Genomic DNA, 21,458 nt, shown 5'->3' with positions numbered 1-21,458 from the left:
TCTATGCCCAATATTTGTCTTAAAGGGACTGACACTATCGTTCAAAAGTTTGGGATCTTTTAAACTTTCTTTTCATCAAACAATCCTGAAAAATGTATTACAGATTCCACAAAGATATTAAGAGGCGCATCTGTTTTCAACATAATAACGAGAAGAAATGTTTTCTGAGATTTGAATGATTTCTGAAGGATCATGTGACACTGAAGACTGGAGAAAGGTTCAGCTTTGCCAACATATGAAAAAATTATTTAAAAATATATTAAAATAGAAAACTAAATTGTAATAATAGTTCACAATATAACAGTTTTTATTGTATTTTCAATCAAATAAATGTAGCTTTAATGAGAGACTTCTCTCGAAAACATAATATTAAAAAAATCAACAAAATATATATATATATTATCAACCCCAAACTTTTGAATGGTAGTGTAAGTCACCCGAAAATGAAAATGTTATTAGTATTGTTGTTCTAAACCTGTATGACCTTTCATGGGAGAAAATATTTCATTTTTTTATGTTTCATAGTAAGAAAGTCCTACGGGTTTGGAGCAACATGAAGGTGAGTAATTGATGTCTCTTTAAGACGTCCATGTTGTGAAATCTCCACTTTATTTATTGTTGTCAGAAGTTTGAGACTTTCATTTTTAATATTGAACATAAAAGTTTTTATCTTAGACTACTGGTAATTCGAAAACCATTATTTCCCAGTGTCTTTCCTGCCTGAAAATCAAGTTTTATCCACTGTAAGAACTCTCACGCTGTGAAGTCAAGCCCTTGTCTTACATGGCAATTTCATTATTAAGTATCACATTTGCATGTTCACTGTTCTCTGACGTTGGTTAATGGTCACATGACTGACATGTAGGTAAACAAATAAATTATTTTATTTTTTAGTAAGTGTTTTATATGAATTGTTATTTGTTTAAACGTTACTAACTACAATTTCTGTCATGTAATTTGGAATCAATTTAAGTAATACAAAAATCTTTAGAGCAGTTGTGATAAAGTGATACAAGTTGGTCCTTGCTGCAACACCATTTCATATCAGCTTAAGGCAGGTCACGCTGGTTTTTGGAACCTGCAACAACTGGTTTGAGCTGGAAACCGGTTAAGGTGGTTTTCCAGCATTTACCACTTTGACTGAGGTCTACTAGGTCAGTATTAGTATCATCACATTGCTATTGCTTTTAACTTTATTGTTTTAACTATTGTGTTAATATTGAAAACATACAGTTCTTGAAACTTCTGGAATATTAAAATGAACTGTTATTAATTAATCTACCTATATCGACACTCCCAGTTCCTGATTATATTATATATAATACCAACATAAATTACTCAATTAAATTTACTGTAAGAAAATTATTATTTTAAACTGAACTGCATCGATGAACGTAGAACTGAAAGATTGACTACGTGACCAATGTCAACAAGAAAGTTCAAAGTGAAGACGCTCTGGACTGTCATGTGGATTGATGAATCAAATCAGTTCTGCACTGGATGACAGACACCTGCTGCAGCCAATCGCATTGAAGCATTCTTTCTGTTCCTGGATGTGGGTGTTAACCACAGTAGCCAATCGCCTTGCGGCATGAGTTCTCTTCCTGTAGGTGGGTGTTTGCTACCTGTGTGAATGAAGCGATTTGACACTGGAACTTAGCGAGCTCACATTTTGGGCTTTTTTCGCTGGAGTTTTTACATAGCGTCCCTGGACTTAACGAGGAAATGGCTGCTGTGGTGACCGCGTAGAGATATTTTGCGTTCTGTGTTTGTTTTTGCATTCTTATTTTCGACATAAGGAGGAAGCACTCAGTGCTGCCGTTAGCCTATGCTAACTCGCGTTCAGTTTCGCTGTCCTGCGGTTTTCCTGCTCTCGTTTCTGGAGGAATTAACGCAGACCCTGTCGAGTCAAACCATGGAGTGTTGACGGAGTTGAAGAGTGCACTAACATCAGAAAATTGCGCTACAAAACACTCATGCAAGGTGTCTCACTACTGCTTGTAGCATGTTAGCGGTTTGGCTAGTGAGTGTCAGGTGATATTGAACTCTGAGAGGAGAGATATCCTTCGAATTCGGTCGAGAAACTGAGAAAATAGATTAAATATAATATTTGCGTCCCTTCTGATTGGTTTTATGTCTAACATGTTGATTCAGGCTGAAATTGAGTCGTTCAGCTGTCAGCGTTAGCGCTACTGCTGTTGCTGTTGAAACACACGGTTTGTTTACAGTTCTAAAAATGTTCGCATCCCAGTAACGTATTCATTGAAGTGCTATTGAACCATTTGCTGGACATTTATCTATCTACTGTCATTTTTTTAAGGCTCAATATAATGTCAAAGCTGCTTCAGGCAAGATATCATACCAATGCTAACATTAGCTGTATGTTAGTATGTTAATTTGTGTGGTTTAAAACCAAAAAGAGACATTTGTCCGCGTTCTTTTATTTAACGATTATTGCTTGCAGAGGATGTTTAGTGTTTTTCCTCCTCCAGCTGTAGAGATTAGCTACTGCCATACAGGAAAAGTTGAGAGAATATTATGACTTTTTAGGCCTAGAGATGGCTGTAGGTTAAAAGAAATTAGCAGTCAGTTAAGATATAAAACTCTAAATGGTATAATATATACATATCTCTTGTTGGGGAAAGGGAAAGGTTTACAGATTTGTTCAGAAAAACTAGAAATTGAATTCTCAGGACTCTGAAGCTATATACCATATTTTCAATAGTTACAAAAGCATAGAAATCCAATGAAGACATTAATACTTACTGCCTGTCTTTTCTCTGCTTTGCCTATAATAGTATGAAGATTGCAGGTGTTCAGTGATCTTATACATATCCGCTATCATCTCTAAATTTAGTTAAATATATAATAGCCCCCTAAACGAAACCTGATTCCTCATTTGTATTTTCTAGAAAACCTATATTAGGCTACTTTATCTAAATCAGACACATCTCATGCCTTAGTAACATGCCACAGATAGGTTAAAATGACCATATTCAAAATAGCCTGTTGATCTTAAGTATGTCATCAGAACAGCTCATTTATTTATGGAATTGTGTTTGTTTAAAGTGCTGGAAAGTCATAAAGAAACCAAACCAAGCAGTTTTGGTGATTCCTCAGGATGAAAGTTTTCGTGTAGCTCTTGGGTCACAGTTGTGCCAAAAACTCTTGATGAACTGCACTACAAACAGGGGTCTGCTGGAGGAGCAAGCAAGCAAACGTTTGATATTAAAAGAACACCGGTCCGAAGTTGTTTTGGAACGTTTTGCAGTCTGCTAATTTTTTCATTACCAGTCCGAGAAAGTCCATCCTGAGGTTCCCAATGGAAGTACCGCACTAGAAACTTTGACAAGGGAACTTCAAGAACTCTGGGTTGTCTCATCCAGAAGCGATAAGATGGGCTCTCAGGCTCTTCAGATATTGCGGCAGGGAGTGTGGGCCTCTCTGACCGGAGGATGGTATGTGGACCCTCATCAGAGTACCTTCTCAAACTGCTTTCATCTCTACCTCTGGATATTCCTTTTGGCCTTCCCGTTTCTTCTGTACATGGTGAGTTCTTGCAGTAATTCCCCAGGTAAAGAAAACCACCAGCCCATGTTTCTGGAAAAATGTGTGTAATACTGATGGAATGTCACTAATGTTGAGAAACTTTCCTTACCTGCTGGTCTTACTCTAGAAAGATGTTGAGACTGAAACTTTGTCAAGACTAGGGTTGCAAAGGGGTGGAAAATTTCCGGACAATTTCCCAAAATCCCTGGAACATTCCCAAAAATCCTGGAAAGTTTCCAAAATTTCTGGAATATTTCAGAAATTTAGGCTACTGGAAATGTTCCACCTTTTTGCAACCCTAGTCAAGACGCATGACAGCTGTACATGTCAGCAGATTTTATGAAGCTACTTAAGTGATATTTTCTATGAAATGTCTTTTTTAAGGCAACCAAAGCAACATCAAACTAAAAAAAAATGTATAGAAATATACATACAGTACTGTCCAAAAATTGGCGGCAAATTTTTATTTATTTATTTAAGAAATTAATGCTTCTGTTCCTCAAGGATGCATTAAATTGACCGAAATTGACAGTAAAGACATTTATAATGTTACAAAATGTTTGTATTTTAAATAAATTCTTTTTTATACCTTAACCTTACTATTCGTCATGGGATCCTGAAAAAATGTTTTCTGCAAAATTGTTAATCAGAAAATCTGTTTTCTTACATTGATAATATGAAATGTTTCTTGTGCAACAAATCAGCATATTAGAATTATATCGGAACGATCATGAAACTCTTTAAGACTGGAGTAATGACTGATGAAAATTCATCTTTGACATCACAGGAATAAATTACATTTTAAAATGTAGGCCTATTCATATAGAACAAGTTATTTTAAATTGTAATAATATTTCACAGTATTACTGATTTTACTGTATTTTTTAACTAATAAATGCAGCCTTGGGGAGCATTAGAGACTTCTTTTAAAAAAACTTTTTACTGACCCCAAACTTTCTTTAGGTAGTGTGTATAATTGTCATGATTAAAAGACAAAATAGTATTTTAACTTTCATTAAAGTTCCTTTTTCAAGGCAGTAGCATGTTTTAAAGTTTTACAGTATGTAAGTAACAGCTCTTTACAAGCACAGTGAATGTTATTGATCAGATATACAAGAAGCAATCATTAAAGTCCATGTAACACAATATTATGTGTTCTGAGTTTGTCACACCACAGAAAAAATGTCATTAACCACCCAGCCAAATTTGAATGATAAAAACAAAAAAAACACCAAGTAAATAAAGTAAGTTATCAAAATCTTGAAAAAATAAGCAGTATTCTCTGCTCTCAAACGCTGGCGGCGTTGAAACCATGCCCACTCTTGAGAAAGCTGCCGCCTCTCGCAACTGTCAAATACCGCTACAACCTGAATGGATGCTCCCTCTAGAAGCTTAATTGGATTTGCACAGCCATACATGTTTGGTAATATGCATTTACGTGACAAAGTCATAGCTAGCAAACTGTAGGCTGTAGTAACTAATGGTAATGATAGTAACTTGTCATTTAGCGGACAAACCATTGATTAGAGGAGGGGCCATGCTCAGTGGCTCCAGTGCTTCATCCAGACATGATTTCAAATCAGGCCCGCCAAAAAATCCTGAACACAAAAATGGTGAAAAACTGTTTAACTCCACAAATTTAGTACTACATAGTTCACAGTCTTTGTAATCTGTTTTCAGTAATACATTTCTAACATTTATAATGTGCTTAGTTAGAAACAATTTTCTGAATTGCCTTTACATGGACTTTAAATAGATGTCAGACATCAGGAACACATTCCTTTGCGTCCATTGTTTTGTAAGTGTGGCAAAAAGTTGATGATAGTACAGCAAAGCATGTGGACAAACATGAAATGTTATGACATCGCTTATGATACTTGTGTTTTCGCTATAAGGTGAACCTGCCACTCCTGTAACACTCCTAAGTTGACTGTTAAACGTTTTATTTAACTTGACAGCTTTTAATGTCATCAGACAAAGAGTTTATTCAGTTTTATAATGATGTTTAATTGTCAACAAGAAAGCATAGGATTATGATCAGTTGCATCTTGTCTGTCTTATGTATTTTTAAATGTTTATTAATTAATTTATTAATAATTTGTTAATTACTCTTATATACTATGAAAATAGACTTATATGCTGACGTAGCATAAACAACTCAATAAATGAATACATTTACCATTAGGTAAAGTTGTATTTTGCTGGTCTACATAAGAAGCAGTGTCTAAAATGAAATTGAGGTTGTAATTTTTGCAAGCACATTGATGTGATTCTCCCACTTTCATTCTTTCAGGCCCTTCCTGCCAGTTTAGTCGTGGCTGGTGTGTACTGCGCTGTGATAGCGGCCTTCTTTACGGCCATAAAAGCAGTGAACTTCCGACTACATGCCATGTTTGACCTGGGCGAGATTGTGGAGAAGAGGCGGGCCTCGTTCACCACAGACCCCAATAGAGTGGAAGAAGGAGAGGAAGGCTCTGGTGCTCATGACGGAAGCCAACGCAGGTAGCGTGTAACTACCTTACTATATTTTGTTGTCAAACTACATTGACACTTTTCTGTCTCTCAAGTAGGCAGCATCAGTTTGTAGAGCATTAAAGCATCATGCTACTGAGTCAGACATTCTTTAGGGATTTGTTGTTGGTGAACAGCTGTTGGTGGTATAAAGCAGTCGCTCCGCTGTTGTCAGTTTTAGCTCATGTCGGTATGCCTGTGCCAACAGGGACAGTGGTGTCGGCGTGGAAATGACAGTGTTCCGAAAGGTGAACTCCACCCCTCCTGTACGCTGCAGTTCCCAGCACTCGCTGTTTGGATTGAACCAGGTGTCGGTGAGGATATTGTTAATGCCAAACATTGCATGTCCTTTAGCATTATTCTCCTTCACTCGTAGGAATTTCCTCTGACTTGTTTACGTTTCTTTTGCCCAGGAATTTTTACCACAGCTTGAAGACCCTGGAGGCTCAAAGGGTACATTGTGTTGTTACTGTTGCTTTTTTTAATAAACTAAACCAAATAGTTTCAGTTAACATGCACTGGTATGCTTACATTTAAATTCTTATCTGATTTTTATCATTTTTAAAATTCCAGATATTAAAGAGCTCATGCAGGGCAGTAGTAATGTGATCGTGACCTCTGCATATAGAGACGTCCTTCGACACAACTCTCAGGACAACACTAGTAAGAACAGCCCCTTTACAGATGCACTGCATTACAGCTGCATAGGACTGTTCCTTAAACTTCTAATCCAGAGTGCGAAAATGGCCACCCACTTTTTCAGCAGCCTTTGTTTGTAAAATCAGAATTCCAACAATATTTTAAAGTTGATATGAAATGAACATTCACCTTATATATTTTGTAAATGCATGTTATGTATCTTATTGTGAATGCTTTGTCTATGTATGTTTTATTATCATTTTTTTTTTTTATGTTTTTTACTTTTAACCTTTTTGACGTTTAATCAAAATGTTGTAATCTTCCGGTGAAAAAAGACAAAACTCTGGTGCTGTACAGAAGACTTCTCCAATAATTTATTTTGTTTTAAACCCTGCCCCTGCGCAGTCGACCACAAGCTTGCATTCATTTTTGAGTAAAACTACCACATCTCAAAATCCAGTCAACAACCAATAGATAATACCAAGTGCACGCACTGCATTTTTTTCTTTTTAAATAATCAGTTTCACTTAGTCAAAGCCACACTCACAATATGGAAGAAAAGATCTGTTACTACTTCCATTTTATCGCATAATAAAGAAAAAGCTCTAAGCTATAAAGTATAACCAACCAGCTCTTGAGATTAATCACAGTATTATAAGCTTTTGACGCAAATACGTTTATTTATTTTTTTAAATCAGAACACAAAGATTCAGGTTTTTATACTGAATGAACTGCTTATTTCATGAAATATTGTCTGGTGTAATCAAAAAAATAAATAAAACTACTGGCTTACACTCATTGGTAAGTATACAATGTATTTTACATGTTTATTGCAAAATATTATAATAAAATATAATAAATTAGGTTAACTGAATAAATTAGCTTAAACTCAATGAATTAGTGAAATATCATAATTAGTACATTATGCTGCATGTGCCTCTAAACATCTCTACTGTACTCGGTAGTAACTGCACGTTTTTTGTCGTTCCAGGTGTGGCGCCATCCTGCTTGGCTGGGGATTACAGAGGGCTAATTGGTGTGGGCAATGTATTGTCGGGAGGGTTTAGTAACCTGCACCCAACAAATTGTCCTTCCATCCCACCGTCCCCATCCAGTCAAGAAGATGGAGATGAGAAGGACCAGGTGGATAATGGGGGTGTGGAGCAACTATCTCAGCAGAGCCCCGATGGGGAGGGTCTAGGAGGCTACTCCTCCCTCAGACCTTCAGCTGAGTCTGAGAGTCTGGGAGATGCTCCTCTCAGCCCTCTCATCAAGAGTAGCTTGAGCGAGGAGCTAAGTGAGAACTTGTTGGGCTTGGGCCTTGACCCCGTCACTTTTGCCCCCGGTGCTGAGCACCCAGGTAGCCGCACCGGGGTGGCCCTGGCTGCAGGCTCCACTGACAGCTGCTTCAGTGGAGGTGGAGCGGCCACAGACAGAGAGACTCTTAGTACAGTCAGTAGCTACCGCAGTGAGAAAACGGACTCAACCCAGCTTGAGAGCCCTTCACTGGGCCAGACGCATAAACCCGTGTCTAGTGCTCCTTCCACAGCTTTGCCTCAGGGTAAAGGCCCCTATCAGCAGCCTGGAGATGTGCTCCAGGGCGGTAGTGACACAGATGACCTGTCAGACAGCGTGCTGCTACGCTCACCCTCCAAAGAGCTCTCCTCTGGGCAGGGCCTGGACAGAACTCTGGTGGAGGGGGAGGACCTTCCCCCTTTGCTTATGGACATTGCACAGCCCTCCTTGCAGGACTCCTCGCCATCTAGCAGCGGGCCTTCTGAGACCTGCGATCTTGATGGTGGCATCCCCATACCCCCTCTTCCTCCTCCGCGCCAGGCCTGCTCTGTACCATCAGGGTTGACACTGGGCTTGGTCTGCTCAGAGCCTGCTCTGCCAGTCTCTGCCCCTTCCTACCTCCTAGCAGAACCACCGTCTCTGCAAGCGCAGCAGCAGGTGGTGCGACCTAAAGATCTGAAACTGCTGCGTGCCGGCGGCAGTGTGGGTCACCGACCCGGTCGCAGGAAAACTCCCCGCAAACGAGGCACTGCTGGCAGTAGCAGTTTCGACTGTGGCTCCTACCGCCGGCACCACAACCGTGGCCAACACCGAGACTACATCCCTGTACGCGGTCGGCTAGGTGCCAAAGCCTACAGTGAGAGCTTTTTCGAGGACTCCAGCGATGAAGATGATGGCAGTGACATGAGTGCAGGTTCTAGTCTAGGATCCCAACGTCGCTTCAGCTCTGACGACGAAGACGATGATGAAGATGATGATTCTAGCTCCTCTACCTCTTGCTACTCCCCTGATCTGGCGAATACCGGCATCACTTCCCAACCTGTCCCCCCTCATCTACCTAGCCCTGGAGAGGGGGAGGAGCCTGACACAGTAGGACCCTCCCATTCTCGCAGTGCTCAGCGCTCAGCCAGCACAGCTAGTGCCAAGACTCATGCCAGAGTGCTTAGCATGGATGGGGCCGGTGGAGGCTCCAACAACACAGGGACCCTTGCGTCTACTATGCTACCTTCACTTCTTTCTTCTGCTCCTGCCCCACGTCCACTCACCATCTCTAAATCAGATCTGGAGGCTCGGACAGTGCACTCAGAGGGCTTCTCCAGGGCCCACCATAGGCTAGACTCTCTTGGAGGCTCCTGGGCTGGGAACCAGACAGGCTGGAGGGCAGGAGAGCTGCTAGAAGAGGGGGCAGTAGGAGGAGGTGAAGAGCGAACAGATTCATTCTTAATAATTGTTGTGTTGTTCTTTTTTTCATTATTATTATTTTTTTTTATTCACTAAAGTGTTTTTTTCTCCCCATGCTGTGTGAGGTCCTCATGATACCACACCTGTGAATTTATTTTTTGTTTATTATTATTTACTTATTGTTTTATTATATAAAAATTTTACCTTTTTGTTATTGTTTAATAATTATTTTAATTAACTCATTTCTGCTGAAGTGAATATTTAATGTTTTTTGCTTATTAAAATTGTTGCTTTTTGCCCATGCAGCCCCAGAGGAGGGTAGTAAACGTGACTCTGTGAGCAGTGTAAAAAGGACGCAGGCCATTCGCAGGCGTCATAATGCTGGTAGTAACCCCACCCCACCCCCTTCTGCCATGGGCTCTCCTCCGAGTCTTCAAGACCTTCAGAGAGTCCGGACTTCCTCTCACTCCCGCACACGAACACTCCCCTCTGCTTTGCACTTCGCTGCCTCATCCTTGCTGCTACTGCCCCGAAGCGGCGTTCACGAGGCATCCACCTTTGATGACACCTCAGAGGGAGCTGTGCACTACTTTTATGATGAGAGCGGTAAAGAATCATTTGTGCTTCAGTGACACTAATTTAATTCTGGCTTAGTTGTGGTTGTTTTTTTTTTAATTAAAGGGATCTAATTTCAGGAGTAAAGAGGTCTTATACTTTTGGACCTGCTGGTGGAGGATATGAGGACCCAGTCCAGTAAGTCTTAAAACTTTTACCATTGGGGTGATATTCACCAGTCTCCCAGTGTTTGACCCCTTTTTTTTGGCACAGGGAGCGAGAGCGACAGTCACAGTCCTCTAGCTTTACCTCCACTGATGTACAGGAGGTGGCGCCAGTGCTGTCTATGCTGCAGCCCAGGCCGGTGGTCCTCCAGGGCATGCAGGTCCGCAGGGTGCCTCTGGATATGCCAGAGGTGAGGCTTATCTCTTCGAAATCGTCAATACACATGTTCCATTTCAATCCTGTCTTGACTATTTTCTTTGTAGTTTGACCTAGATCATGAGTCCCCTCACGAATCCCAGGAGAACACACTGATGATTGAGGAAAAGGCCAAGCCTAAACAGTATTACCGTTTCTGGGTGCTGCCGGGGAAATGGCTAAGAGTTCGTTATGACAGGCTTGCTTTGCTAGCCTTACTGGACAGAAACCGACGCGCAGGGGAGAATGTGTTTTCGGTGGTGTTGGCCAGCTTAGTGGCGTTCCTTGGCTTCCTGTTGCTATTCCAGGGCTTCTTTAGGGACATCTGGGTCTTCCAGTTCTGCCTAGTCATTGCCAGCTGTCAGTACTCCTTGCTAAAGGTCAGTGTGAGCATTTTTAAAATGGTCTATTTGTGTTTGTTTTAGCATTTGTTATCTGTCTTTTCAGGTGTTGGCATCTCTTGATCATTGTAAAGTATTCACATGTCCCGATAGTGGTGTTGTGTTTGTGTTAGTTAATCAGTCTTTTTTTCTGGTCCATTTCAGAGTGTGCAGCCTGATGCGGCATCTCCGATGCATGTGAGTATATGACTGTTTGTCCGTCTTTACTTGGACCTGCCTAGCTGAAATCAAACAGAAATTAATTTAATGTGGTCTTCATTGCAGGGCCATAACTGGATCATCGTGTACAGCCGACCAGTGTATTTCTGCTTGTGTTGTGTGCTGATCTCGGTATTTGACCTGGTTGGCCACTCAGACAGTATGCGGCCTTTCACCCTCTATGGGGTCACCTTCTTCTCCACCCACTTTCTGCTCTGCGCTAGAGACATGCTCATAGGTCTGCTCACTCACTCAAAGCCAGTGCTGTAAAACCTTTCGTAATTGAGTTGTGCATAATATAACAACATAATAATTCATACGTTTTCTTTTACAGTGTTCACCCTCTGTTTCCCCATCATCTTCCTGTTTGGGCTTCTGCCTCAGGTCAACACGTTCCTTATGTGTTTGTTGGAACAGGTGGACATGCACATTTTCGGTGGAACTGGTGAGACATGTGTTACACATTACTAATGCTATTGCAGTAACGCTTAACAATAAGTTCCCATAATTTAATGTTAGTTCATACATAAACTAACAATGAGTAATATTGTTATATAATGCTTACAAATGGAACTTTATTGTAAAGTGTTACTGCCATTGCTATGATGGTCCTGCTCAACTGGTACTGCATGGTGCTTGCAACTCTAAATTCATGGATTGGATTCCTAGGGATCTGGCATACTGTACATCCTTGCACCACAAGTGTGATATCTTGTCATTTGTGTGTTTCAGCAACCACAAGCCCCCTGTCTTCAGTCTATAGTCTGTTGCGCAGTATATTGGTGTCGGCTCTGGTTTATGGATTTTGCCTTGGTGCCATCAATGTAAGTGGGAATCTGTTTGTCTCTTTCAGAGTAGAATTTTGTTTATTGGTGCTTCCTTTACTCATTTTATGTGTTTGTGTAGGCTCCGTGGGGAGAGGCACATGTCCCGGTGCTCTTCTCTGTGTTCTGTGGCCTCCTCCTGGCCTTGTCCTATCATCTGAGCAGGCAGAGCAGTGACCCGACCATCCTCTGGTCAGCGTCACCACACATTCATGATTTTCCAGTCATCTTACTACACCATCAGCTCTGTGATCGACATCTAATGTTCTGGGGGTTTTTTTTCATTGTTCTCTGGGCAGGTCTCTGGTCCGCTCCAAGTTCTTCCCAGAGCTAGAGAGCCGAACACCAGAAGAGCCCCCATTAGAGATTAAAGACCCTCTTCCAGAGAAATTGCGCAACTCTGTGGTAAAAGCACTCTCCATTTGCATTTATCTTTTGCTAAATAGGTGTTTCAATGGTTTTTAAATGGCTCCCTTCTCTCTTACTCTGCAGAAAGAGACTCTTCACTCAGATCTGGTCATGTGCCCTCTTATGGCCATTATCACCTTCGCCATTAGTGCCAGCACCGTCTTTATTGCTCTGCAGGTCAGTAGGCCGTCTAGAATGTGATTTTGAGTATGTTAATAGTCTCATCGAGAGAACTAGTCCTCATTCAAGGACTAAACATCATTTCTAGTCTTGTAAAGGTGGGAAGTCTAGTTAATTGTAGCAAATCTAATTTCCCTAAAAAAAAGTGTTGTTTTTTTTTTGGGTAAATTATTGCTGTGGTTTTAATATGCACCTGCACCACTTTTCAGCCTGCTCTCAGTTTCGTCCTGTACATCTTGGCTGGGGTGGTGGGGTTCACCACACACTACCTCCTGCCTCAGCTCCGCAAACAGCTGCCCTGGTTCTGCTTGGCCCACCCTGTGCTGCGCTCCAGAGAATACAGCCAGTTTGAGGTCCGAGGTAAGTAGTCAAAACTACACGAACAAACTAATGTCTGAAAGTCTGAACAAGTGTGACGGACATATCTCTCTCTGTCTCAGATGCTGCTCAGCTCATGTGGTTTGAGAAGCTGTATGCTTGGCTGCAGTGTGTGGAGAAGTATTTAATCTACCCAGCTGTAGTGCTCAACTCCCTCACCACTGAAGCTCACACTGTCAGCCAAAACCCTGACAAACCTGGAGCCTAGTAAGAACAAGAACATCCAGAATCCTCAAGATTTCTCTGAGTCCTAGCGTAGAGTAAAGCACAACACTAGCTGATGTTACTCCTTGTTTTGAAATATTTTGAATTCAGGGTTTTCCATGTGGTCTCAGACTTTTCAGACAGTGATGACATCTTTTATTTGTTTCTTCAGTGGCCGTGCTCTATTCATCTCAGTGGCTGGAATGAAGCTGCTTCGTACGTCCTTCTGTGTCCCATCTCAGCAGTATGTCACTCTGTGTTTCACCGCCCTCTTCTTCCAATTCGACTACCCGCGCTTTTCACAGACCTTCCTCCTCGACTACTACTGCATGTCCATCCTCTTCAGCAAGGTCTGTCCACATCTGAATCTTTGAGATGCCTTTAGGAGAGCCAATTTCAGTACTTGTAACATGACTATTTCCACCATTCCGAAGACTTACAGTATATACAGTATATACACTACCATTCAAAAGTGCATGTTTGGTCAGATTTTTTAATTTTCTTGAAATTTTCACAAGGGCTGCATTTATCTGATCACATTTAAAATGAAAATGAAATCATCATTTATTCACCTTTGTGTTGTTTTTAATGCTGTATGCTTTTCTTTCTTTTTTGGACCACAAAAGGACGTGCACGTGCTTTTCCATACAATGGCAGTGTATGGCGATCAGCATCAAGCTTTTAAAAAAACCGCAAAAGTATCACAGAGTGGTCCCATGCGACATGTGCCATAGATTCCAAGTGTTTGGGGGTATATGATAGGGTTTGGTGAGAAATAAACTGAAATTTTACGTATTATTTAACGAATATCCTGACTTTGGCTGTTGTCTGTGTGCATGACTGCACATTTATGAGACTATTAGCACAGCAGTTGACTCCAGCTTGCTCAGGAAAAGCACACAAGTTGTGAAAAATCAAGATTAATAAAAATCTCCTTTTGTGGTCCAACGAAGAAAGAAAGGCATACAGCATAAGTAATAATATAATAAGTAAGTAAAGTTCCTGTGGCTCAGTGGTAGAGCATTGCATTAGCAGCTCAAAGGTCGTGGGTTCAATTCCCAGGGAACACATATACTGATAAAAATGTATAGCCTGAATGCACTGTAAGTCGCTCTGGATAAAAGCGTCTGCTAAATGCATAAATTTAATTTAATTTAAATGATTATGTAATTTTCATTTTTGGGTGAACTATCCCTTTAAGCGGTAAAGCAGTAATATTGTGAAACTTTATAAAATAAAAAATAAACTTTATTTTAAAATGTAATTTATTCCTTTGATTGTAAAGCTGAATTTTCAGCAGCCATTACTCCAGTCTTCAGTGTCACATGGTCCTCCATAAATCATTCTAATATGCTGATTTGGTGCTCAAGAAACATTTCTTATTATTGTTAAAAACAGTTGTGCTGCTTAATATTTTTGTGGAAACATACTTTTTTCAGCATTCTTTTAAGAAAAGAATAACATTTATTATTTTAAAAGGAAATCTTTTGTAACAAATGGCTATTACTGTCACTTTTGATCAAATGAATGCTTTCTTGCTGAATAAAAGTATTAATTTATTTAAAAACAAAACTTACTGACCCCAGACCTTTGAACGGTATTGTGTGTATAAACAAGTAGTTGACACATTGTGTCTGTGGACGTTTTTTTTTTTTTTATCAACATTATTAAAATTTGGATTAATGTATAAGGAAAGCATTTATTATATGCAAATCATGTATCTGGCCTCCATTTCTTTTAAGGTTTTCACCATTATAACACTTTTTATCTTCACTTGTTAATTCTAAATGGTTCTGGTGTAATTGTTATTCCAAAAGACCAAAATATTCCCTTTAGGAAATGTTTAGGATATGGATACATAATGTATATATGCTATTTATGTGACCTTTTTAAAGGTTTGAATGTACTGTGTAACTTATACTCTTACTGGAGTGTGGGTTTGTCAAGCAAAAGATGAAGACTGATGTTGCTGTCATCTCTCCTGTATGTGAGCAGCTGTGGGATCTGCTGTATAAGCTGCGTTTTGTGCTGACCTACATTGCACCTTGGCAGATCACATGGGGTTCTGCTTTCCATGCCTTCGCTCAGCCATTCGCCGTTCCCCGTATCCTTTTCCACCGTTACTCTCACACAGACCTGAATGCTGATCTCATAACTTTGCCAGTTCTTCTTAATTTGTGCTCCATGGGAATGCTGCCATTTTCTATAGAACATTTGTACAATTGGTTTTGCTCTGGGCCACATGTTCCTCCTTAGCTCCTTTAGGCAGTTTTCAGTCTTTATAAATATATATTTTTCTCCACATTCAGCATGTTTAAAGGGTCTTGCCCTACAGTTGTTTTTCATAAATGCCCCTTAACTCTAGTTTTGCGCTCAGACTCAGCCATGCTGTTTGTGCAAGCTGTGTTTTCAGCTCTCTTTTCCACTCCTCTCAACCCTGTGCTGGGCAGTGCTGTTTTCGTTACTTCATACACCCGACCTGTGAAGTTCTGGGAGCGAGACTACAAGTAAGCCTTCAGAAATCTCCAGCAGATGTCAGCTGCGTTGTTTGTTTTGCTAATTCAGTCTTAGCTGAAAATGTTTGAAGACGTGACTTGAACCTTTAAATACCATTTTGTCCTTCAGCACCAAACGAGTGGATCATTCCAACACACGTCTGGCCACACAGCTGGACCGCAACCCTGGTACGTAATATTGTATCTGAGTAATACAGACCTTTCATCTATCTACTGTCCTCTTAATCTATTCTCTAATTCTCCCCTTTATTTAACGCTTGGATAGGTGCTGATGATAACAACTTGAACTCGATCTTCTACGAGCATCTGACTCGCTCTCTGCAGCACTCGCTGTGTGGGGACCTTCTGCTGGGCCGCTGGGGAAACTACAGCACCGGAGACTGCTTCATCCTGGCTTCCGACTACCTCAACGCTCTCGTACACATCATTGAGATCGGCAACGGCCTCGTCACTTTCCAGCTCAGAGGCTTGGAGTTCAGAGGTGAGCCAACAGGAGAGGGATTGGAACAAAATGCACCACTATTTTCCCTAAACACTGGAATATACTACATGACTTTTAAAACAGATTTTAAAACACTAGCCCCTGGTTTCACAGACAAGGTTTAAGCCTAGTCCCAGACTAAAATGTATGTCTGGGTTGTTTTACCTGAAAGAAACTTAGAAGAAACGTATCTTAAAATATGTCCGTGCCATTGTTTTGTCTCAAGATGCACACGAGTAATGTTATTTTTCTAAGGCACGTTTATAAAAGACACTTAAATGACCTAATTGAACTATGGCCTAATCCTGGCGTAACCTAAGCCCTGTCTGTGAAACCAGGCTTAGGTGTCATAAACTTGCCAACTTTGTAAATGGTTAGAGAGAAAAACACTAAATGACGTAGGGTCACACACTACCTGACCTTTAAGTCATTCTGAACACAACAAACTTGCACAGAAATGTGCTTTGTTGCTAGGAGGCACATGACAAATGATAATAATGTGTTCTGAAATCGGCTCAAAATATCAGACATGTTTGAAATCCTCCGAAAGTCATGCAGTGTATTTCAGCCTTAAGATGTCTAAAAGCATGATTTACACTGAATCTAAAATATTATATTGCAGTGGCAATCTTTTTTTTTCATTCATTTTTTCAGATCATTTTTATTTTTGTGACAAGGAAAAACTTTTTAAATAATAATTTGGCAGTGGAGTTGAATAATATGAATAGTTTTGGTGCATAAAATGCTTTCATATACTTTATATATTCATGTTTAGCTGCAACTCATTTGGCTTGAACAATTTTTTTCCATTTTTTTTTTTTTCTTGAATGACCGTGTGTTTTCAGGAACATATTGCCAGCAGAGGGAGGTGGAGGCGATCACTGAAGGGGTGGAGGAAGATGAAGGCTGTTGCTGCTGTGAGCCAGGTCATCTCCCCCACACGCTCTCCTTCAACGCGGCCTTTGGTCAGCGCTGGTTGGCTTGGGAGGTGGCCGCCACCAAATACGTCCTGGAGGGCTACAGCATTAGCGACAACAATGCAGCTTCCATGCTTCAAGTATTCGACCTGCGCAAAATTCTCATCACATATTATGTCAAGGTCAGCTCCTCTCAGACGAGCGACTCAAATAAAACCTCCACTGTCTTGAGATGCAGAGCAATGAACCAAGTTTCTTCTCCACAGAGTATCATCTACTATGTGACCCGCTCTCCCAAACTGGAGGAGTGGTTGGCCAATGAGACAGTGCAGGAAGCGTTGAGGCCTTGCCTCAGCCCTTCCTACGTGGATAGTGACCCCACCTTCAACCTGAACATAGATGAAGACTACGACCACCGTGCTTCCGGCATCACTACGTCTTCCTTCTGTCTAGTGTACCTGGAGTGGATTAAATACTGCAACAGCCGCAGACAAACGGTATTTTAAAGATGGCCTTGTCTCACTTATTTAATGCTTTGCTGTTGACTGTTGCTGACTTGTGATTTGGTTACAAGGGAATCAAAAATGTAACTCACTGTGTATTTTGGGCCCGAGCGCCAATGGTGCGAGGACCCTCTTGGAATTGCTCTTTTTATTATTATTATTCTCCAAAGTGAATCGCATTTTTAAGGGCCTAACGGTACATTCACACGGGGCATCGGCGTCAACGCTTGACGGAGGGCGTGTCTGAAGCTTGGCGCTGACGCGATCGTCATAGTGACAACATCCAATTACATTGGACTGTAATTGGCTAGCGCCTGAGCTAGGCTATTTGCATAAGGTGATCTGATTGGCTGACGCCTCCGTTGGCGCTTGAAAAGTTTAGAAATTTTCAACTTCTGCTGTGAGCAACGCCAGTGACGTGACACCGACGGTCCCACAGTTCAGTTCGGCAACGCATGATGTCACCCATTCAAAGTAGAGAGTCACCCATTCAAAGTGAGAAGCGTTAACACTGACGCCCCGTGTGAATGTACCGTAAACCTGATCAAACTCAGGAAACTTTGCACTCTCAGAACTGGCAAAAATTTACATCTGATATGGGTTTCAGAATTGGCGGCCTGACAAATTTCAATCTTTCACCATGAAACAGGAAGTTGCTATAACTCAGTATTCCAATACGTGGCCTAATGGTTAGAGAGTCTGACTTGTAACCCAAAGGTAGCATGTTCGAGTCTCGGTACCGGCAGGGATTGTAGGTGGGGGGAGTGAATGTACAGCGCTCTCTTCCACCGTCAATACCACGACTGAGGTGAGACCCTTGAGGAAGGCACCGAACCCCCAACTGCTCCCCTGGCGTCTCAGCAAAAATGACCAGTTATAATCATAGCACCACCTGCTGGCAACAGGAAATGACTTGCTTTCCACCAACTTAAACATGCAATGTCCGATCTGCCCCAAACTTCACATGTTTGATAAGCGTCCTGGCCTGAAGACGTCTACATACCAATATTCAGTTATAGTCATAGCGCCACCTGTTGGCAACAGAATATGTCATGCTTTACACTAACTCATACATAGCCTGTTCAATCTGCACCAAACTTCACATGTTTGATAAACGTCCTGGTCTGAAGACGTCTACATACCAATATTCAGTTATAGTCATAGCGCCACCAACTGGCAGCAGGAAGTTTGGCACATATAAATGACTTTGACATACTCCTCCTATATTTACCACTTTAAATGCATATTGCCCAGCGTTCACTGTTTTCCTAAGGCCACCGGGTGGAGGTGGCTCCAGGTGCGAGGGCCCTTTCAACGCTGCTTGCAACTTTAATTTTGTTTTGTCTTCTGTTACAGCCAGTTGAGAGTGAGAAGGATTCCCCTCTGGTCACACTGTGTTTTGGGTTGTGTATTCTGGGCCGTCGAGCTCTGGGCACTGCCTCACACAGCATGTCAGCCAGGTAAGGGTTTAAACCATTTACAGCATTTTTGCTTAAGCTGACAGCTTATGTTATTTAAATGCGTTATGCAAAATTCACACATGCAACAATTTTGTTTGCATGCAAGACATGCAAGAATAGTGTTTCTACTGCTGCATGCCCAAATTTTATGCGGTAAATACAGGATATGTATGTACAGGACTCAATGCTAAGGATCTTTTCTACTGGCCTGGTTGGGCCAGTGGTTCAAATTTTTACTTGCCCTGCCAACATTTTCACTAACCCTGCCACAAAAAAATTGTTGCTGTTATCATTTTTTTGACCAATGTTATCTTTTATTCAAATAAATAAGCTTATATTACACCAAAAATTTAAATACCAATTAAATTTTACAATTCTCGATTCCAATTTCAATACCACAGCAAAAACTACTAGCCTAAGAAATATAAAGCTCAAACATTATTAAAGACAAGCGAACAATCAGTAAATAAAAACAAATGAACAAATTACAAGCAATAGCACAATTAAATATATAGAACAAAGATACAAATTAAAAGATATGTTTGTAGGTGTTCAGGTACAGAAATTGATTGAATTAGCAAGGCTTAAAAACATGACGACGCAGCAGTGGCCCGATTGGGCCAGTGACAAATCCTTCAACTGTCCCGAGCGTCTTTCATGCTGGCCCCAGGCCATTGGGCAGTCCTTATTGTCGAGCCCTGATGTATCGTACAAACTTGTATATGTTGGAAACTTTGTACACATTGTTCTCATCAACCCAAAAAACTTTCACTCTGATATTATTAGCTCCACCCCTCAAGAAGTCAGCTGTTTTGCATTTAATGTGACCTTTTTTTGTGTGTGTGGAAAATTACAGGTTCTGATTTTTTAGATACTCCTCCAAGGGGATTTGTGTGATTTTCTCCAAACTTGGTTGAACATTATGCCAAGACAAAGGATGCTAAATTTTGAACATATTTTTGATATTTTGAATGGTGTTGCTATCTCAAGAGACTAAAAAAAATAGGGAAAAAGGAAGTGTCTTTTATCTTCTATTTGATACTAATCAGAGAGTGCACCTAGGTGTTGTATGTTTGGTCATGGGGGCTGATCACATGGATGTGGCTGTTGTGGCTCACAGTCATAGCGCCACTAGCTGGCAGCAGGATGTGTGACACACAACAGATGTTAAAATAGCCTTTTTATATATCAGTTTAAACATGTGCCTTAAATGTATCTGGCAGTGGCGCTGTAGTGCTTGGGTCATCGCTGTTTGCATCTATTTTTTATTTTCCATATTTCTGCACCTTTTCACTGCTAGCTGCTGCATAATCACTGCTTGTTTGCATGAAATTAAGCTTTTCTCAGCCTTTTGCATTGCTGGACATGGCTACTTTATAACACTGCAGCTCATGAATCGCCATAAATTGCATAACTCTCATTGGCTTCCAGTCACTTGCTGCAAATCACTGTGTGAATGCCACTATATAACCCGTTTTTATTGGCAATAGGTCATAAACATTCATTTAAACTTGATTTTCTTGCATTGTGGTTTCATTTGTTTGTTTTTTTTATGAGTTATTTTGTTGTAGATGTAAATGCACTGATTCTCTTTCTTATACGGTCAGCTTGGAGCCTTTTCTCTACGGCCTTCATGCCCTGTTCAAGGGCGATTTTCGTATCACCTCTCCTAGAGACGAGTGGGTTTTTGCAGACATGGACCTGCTGAACAGGGTGGTGGCTCCAGGTGTACGGATGTCCCTCAAACTGCACCAGGTAGAGCTTAGGCATTCATCCATCCCTACCAGAGGCGGAGAGTAACTAAGTACATTTACTTGAATGACATCAAAGAACAGCGAGAGCGATTAGACAGCATTTTTTAAATATTTGTTTTGATGTCAAATACAAATAAGTCTGTTTTCCCCATAGGTTTTTAACATTCTAAAAGCTCTTTATTCCAAAGATACTACAAGCTAGTCAGTGTATTCAGTGTATTGTACGTTGCTTCAGAGGTATTGCAAGTGCAGTGCCTTATTCATACCCCTGTTGCTGCCTTATGTTAAACTACTTTAAATTACTTTTTTCCCACATCAATCTACACTCCATACACCATAATGGTAAAGCAAAAAACAGGTTTTTAACATATTTGCCAATTTAATAAAAATAAAAAACTTAAATGATTCCATTGCATAAGTATTCATACCCTTATCTGGGACAGTTGAAATTTAGCTCAGGAGCATTCATATTGCTTGTAGATGTTACTACCCTTCGAGTGAAGTTAACCTGTGGCAAATTCAATTGAATGGTATGATTTGGAAAGAACCTTAATTCCAAGCATCACGTTTGAAGGTAACCAGGCACTACTCATCACCTGCAGAGTACCATCCCAAAAGTAAAGTGTGGTGGTAGCAGCCTCATGCTGTGGGGCTGTTTTTCAGCGGCAGGGACTGAGGGACTCATCAGAATAGGAGACGAGCTCAATGCACCAAAATATTGAGATAGCTTTAGTGAAAACCCAGTCCAGAGCATTCAGAACCTCAGATAAGGCAGAAGGCTCACCTTCCAACAGGACAATGACCCTAAGCACACAGCAAGAGTGGCTTGTAGACAACTCTATAAATGTCCCTGAGTGGCCCAG

At 40.8% G+C, this 21,458-nt stretch overlaps 1 protein-coding gene across 4 annotated transcripts in view; it reads left to right on the top strand.

Annotated features, from left to right (window-relative positions):
• Positions 1 to 1,622: 1,622 nt before the first annotated feature.
• LOC107715400 (pecanex-like protein 1) overlaps positions 1,623 to 21,458 on the top strand; it is a 26,079-nt gene continuing 6,243 nt past the window's right edge. Inside the window, exons 1-28 of one of the 4 annotated variants that reach the window (XM_016521530.1) lie at positions 1,623 to 3,549; positions 5,843 to 6,051; positions 6,269 to 6,368; positions 6,474 to 6,513; positions 6,634 to 6,723; positions 7,691 to 9,412; positions 9,703 to 10,002; positions 10,092 to 10,149; positions 10,225 to 10,366; positions 10,440 to 10,751; positions 10,917 to 10,949; positions 11,037 to 11,208; positions 11,305 to 11,415; positions 11,703 to 11,794; positions 11,877 to 11,986; positions 12,094 to 12,199; positions 12,287 to 12,379; positions 12,592 to 12,742; positions 12,823 to 12,967; positions 13,137 to 13,314; positions 14,960 to 15,068; positions 15,342 to 15,471; positions 15,590 to 15,648; positions 15,746 to 15,961; positions 16,807 to 17,060; positions 17,145 to 17,375; positions 18,738 to 18,841; positions 20,449 to 20,596. In XM_016521530.1, the coding sequence (XP_016377016.1) occupies positions 3,397 to 3,549; positions 5,843 to 6,051; positions 6,269 to 6,368; positions 6,474 to 6,513; positions 6,634 to 6,723; positions 7,691 to 9,412; positions 9,703 to 10,002; positions 10,092 to 10,149; positions 10,225 to 10,366; positions 10,440 to 10,751; positions 10,917 to 10,949; positions 11,037 to 11,208; positions 11,305 to 11,415; positions 11,703 to 11,794; positions 11,877 to 11,986; positions 12,094 to 12,199; positions 12,287 to 12,379; positions 12,592 to 12,742; positions 12,823 to 12,967; positions 13,137 to 13,314; positions 14,960 to 15,068; positions 15,342 to 15,471; positions 15,590 to 15,648; positions 15,746 to 15,961; positions 16,807 to 17,060; positions 17,145 to 17,375; positions 18,738 to 18,841; positions 20,449 to 20,596 (5,568 nt within the window). In that variant the 5' untranslated portion in view covers positions 1,623 to 3,396. Of the gene's footprint in view, positions 3,550 to 5,842; positions 6,052 to 6,268; positions 6,375 to 6,473; positions 6,514 to 6,633; positions 6,724 to 7,690; positions 9,413 to 9,702; positions 10,003 to 10,091; positions 10,150 to 10,224; positions 10,367 to 10,439; positions 10,752 to 10,916; positions 10,950 to 11,036; positions 11,209 to 11,304; positions 11,416 to 11,702; positions 11,795 to 11,876; positions 11,987 to 12,093; positions 12,200 to 12,286; positions 12,380 to 12,591; positions 12,743 to 12,822; positions 12,968 to 13,136; positions 13,315 to 14,959; positions 15,069 to 15,341; positions 15,472 to 15,589; positions 15,649 to 15,745; positions 15,962 to 16,806; positions 17,061 to 17,144; positions 17,376 to 18,737; positions 18,842 to 20,448; positions 20,597 to 21,458 lie in introns of all 4 variants that reach the window. The other 3 variants (XM_016521529.1, XM_016521532.1, XM_016521531.1) reach the window with 3 other exon arrangements.

This window comes from Sinocyclocheilus rhinocerous, unplaced genomic scaffold (assembly GCF_001515625.1).
Source record: "Sinocyclocheilus rhinocerous isolate Xijiao unplaced genomic scaffold, SAMN03320098_v1.1 scaffold299, whole genome shotgun sequence".
Classification (NCBI taxonomy): domain Eukaryota; kingdom Metazoa; phylum Chordata; class Actinopteri; order Cypriniformes; family Cyprinidae; genus Sinocyclocheilus; species Sinocyclocheilus rhinocerous.
This window is presented reverse-complemented; position numbering and strand designations above follow the sequence as displayed.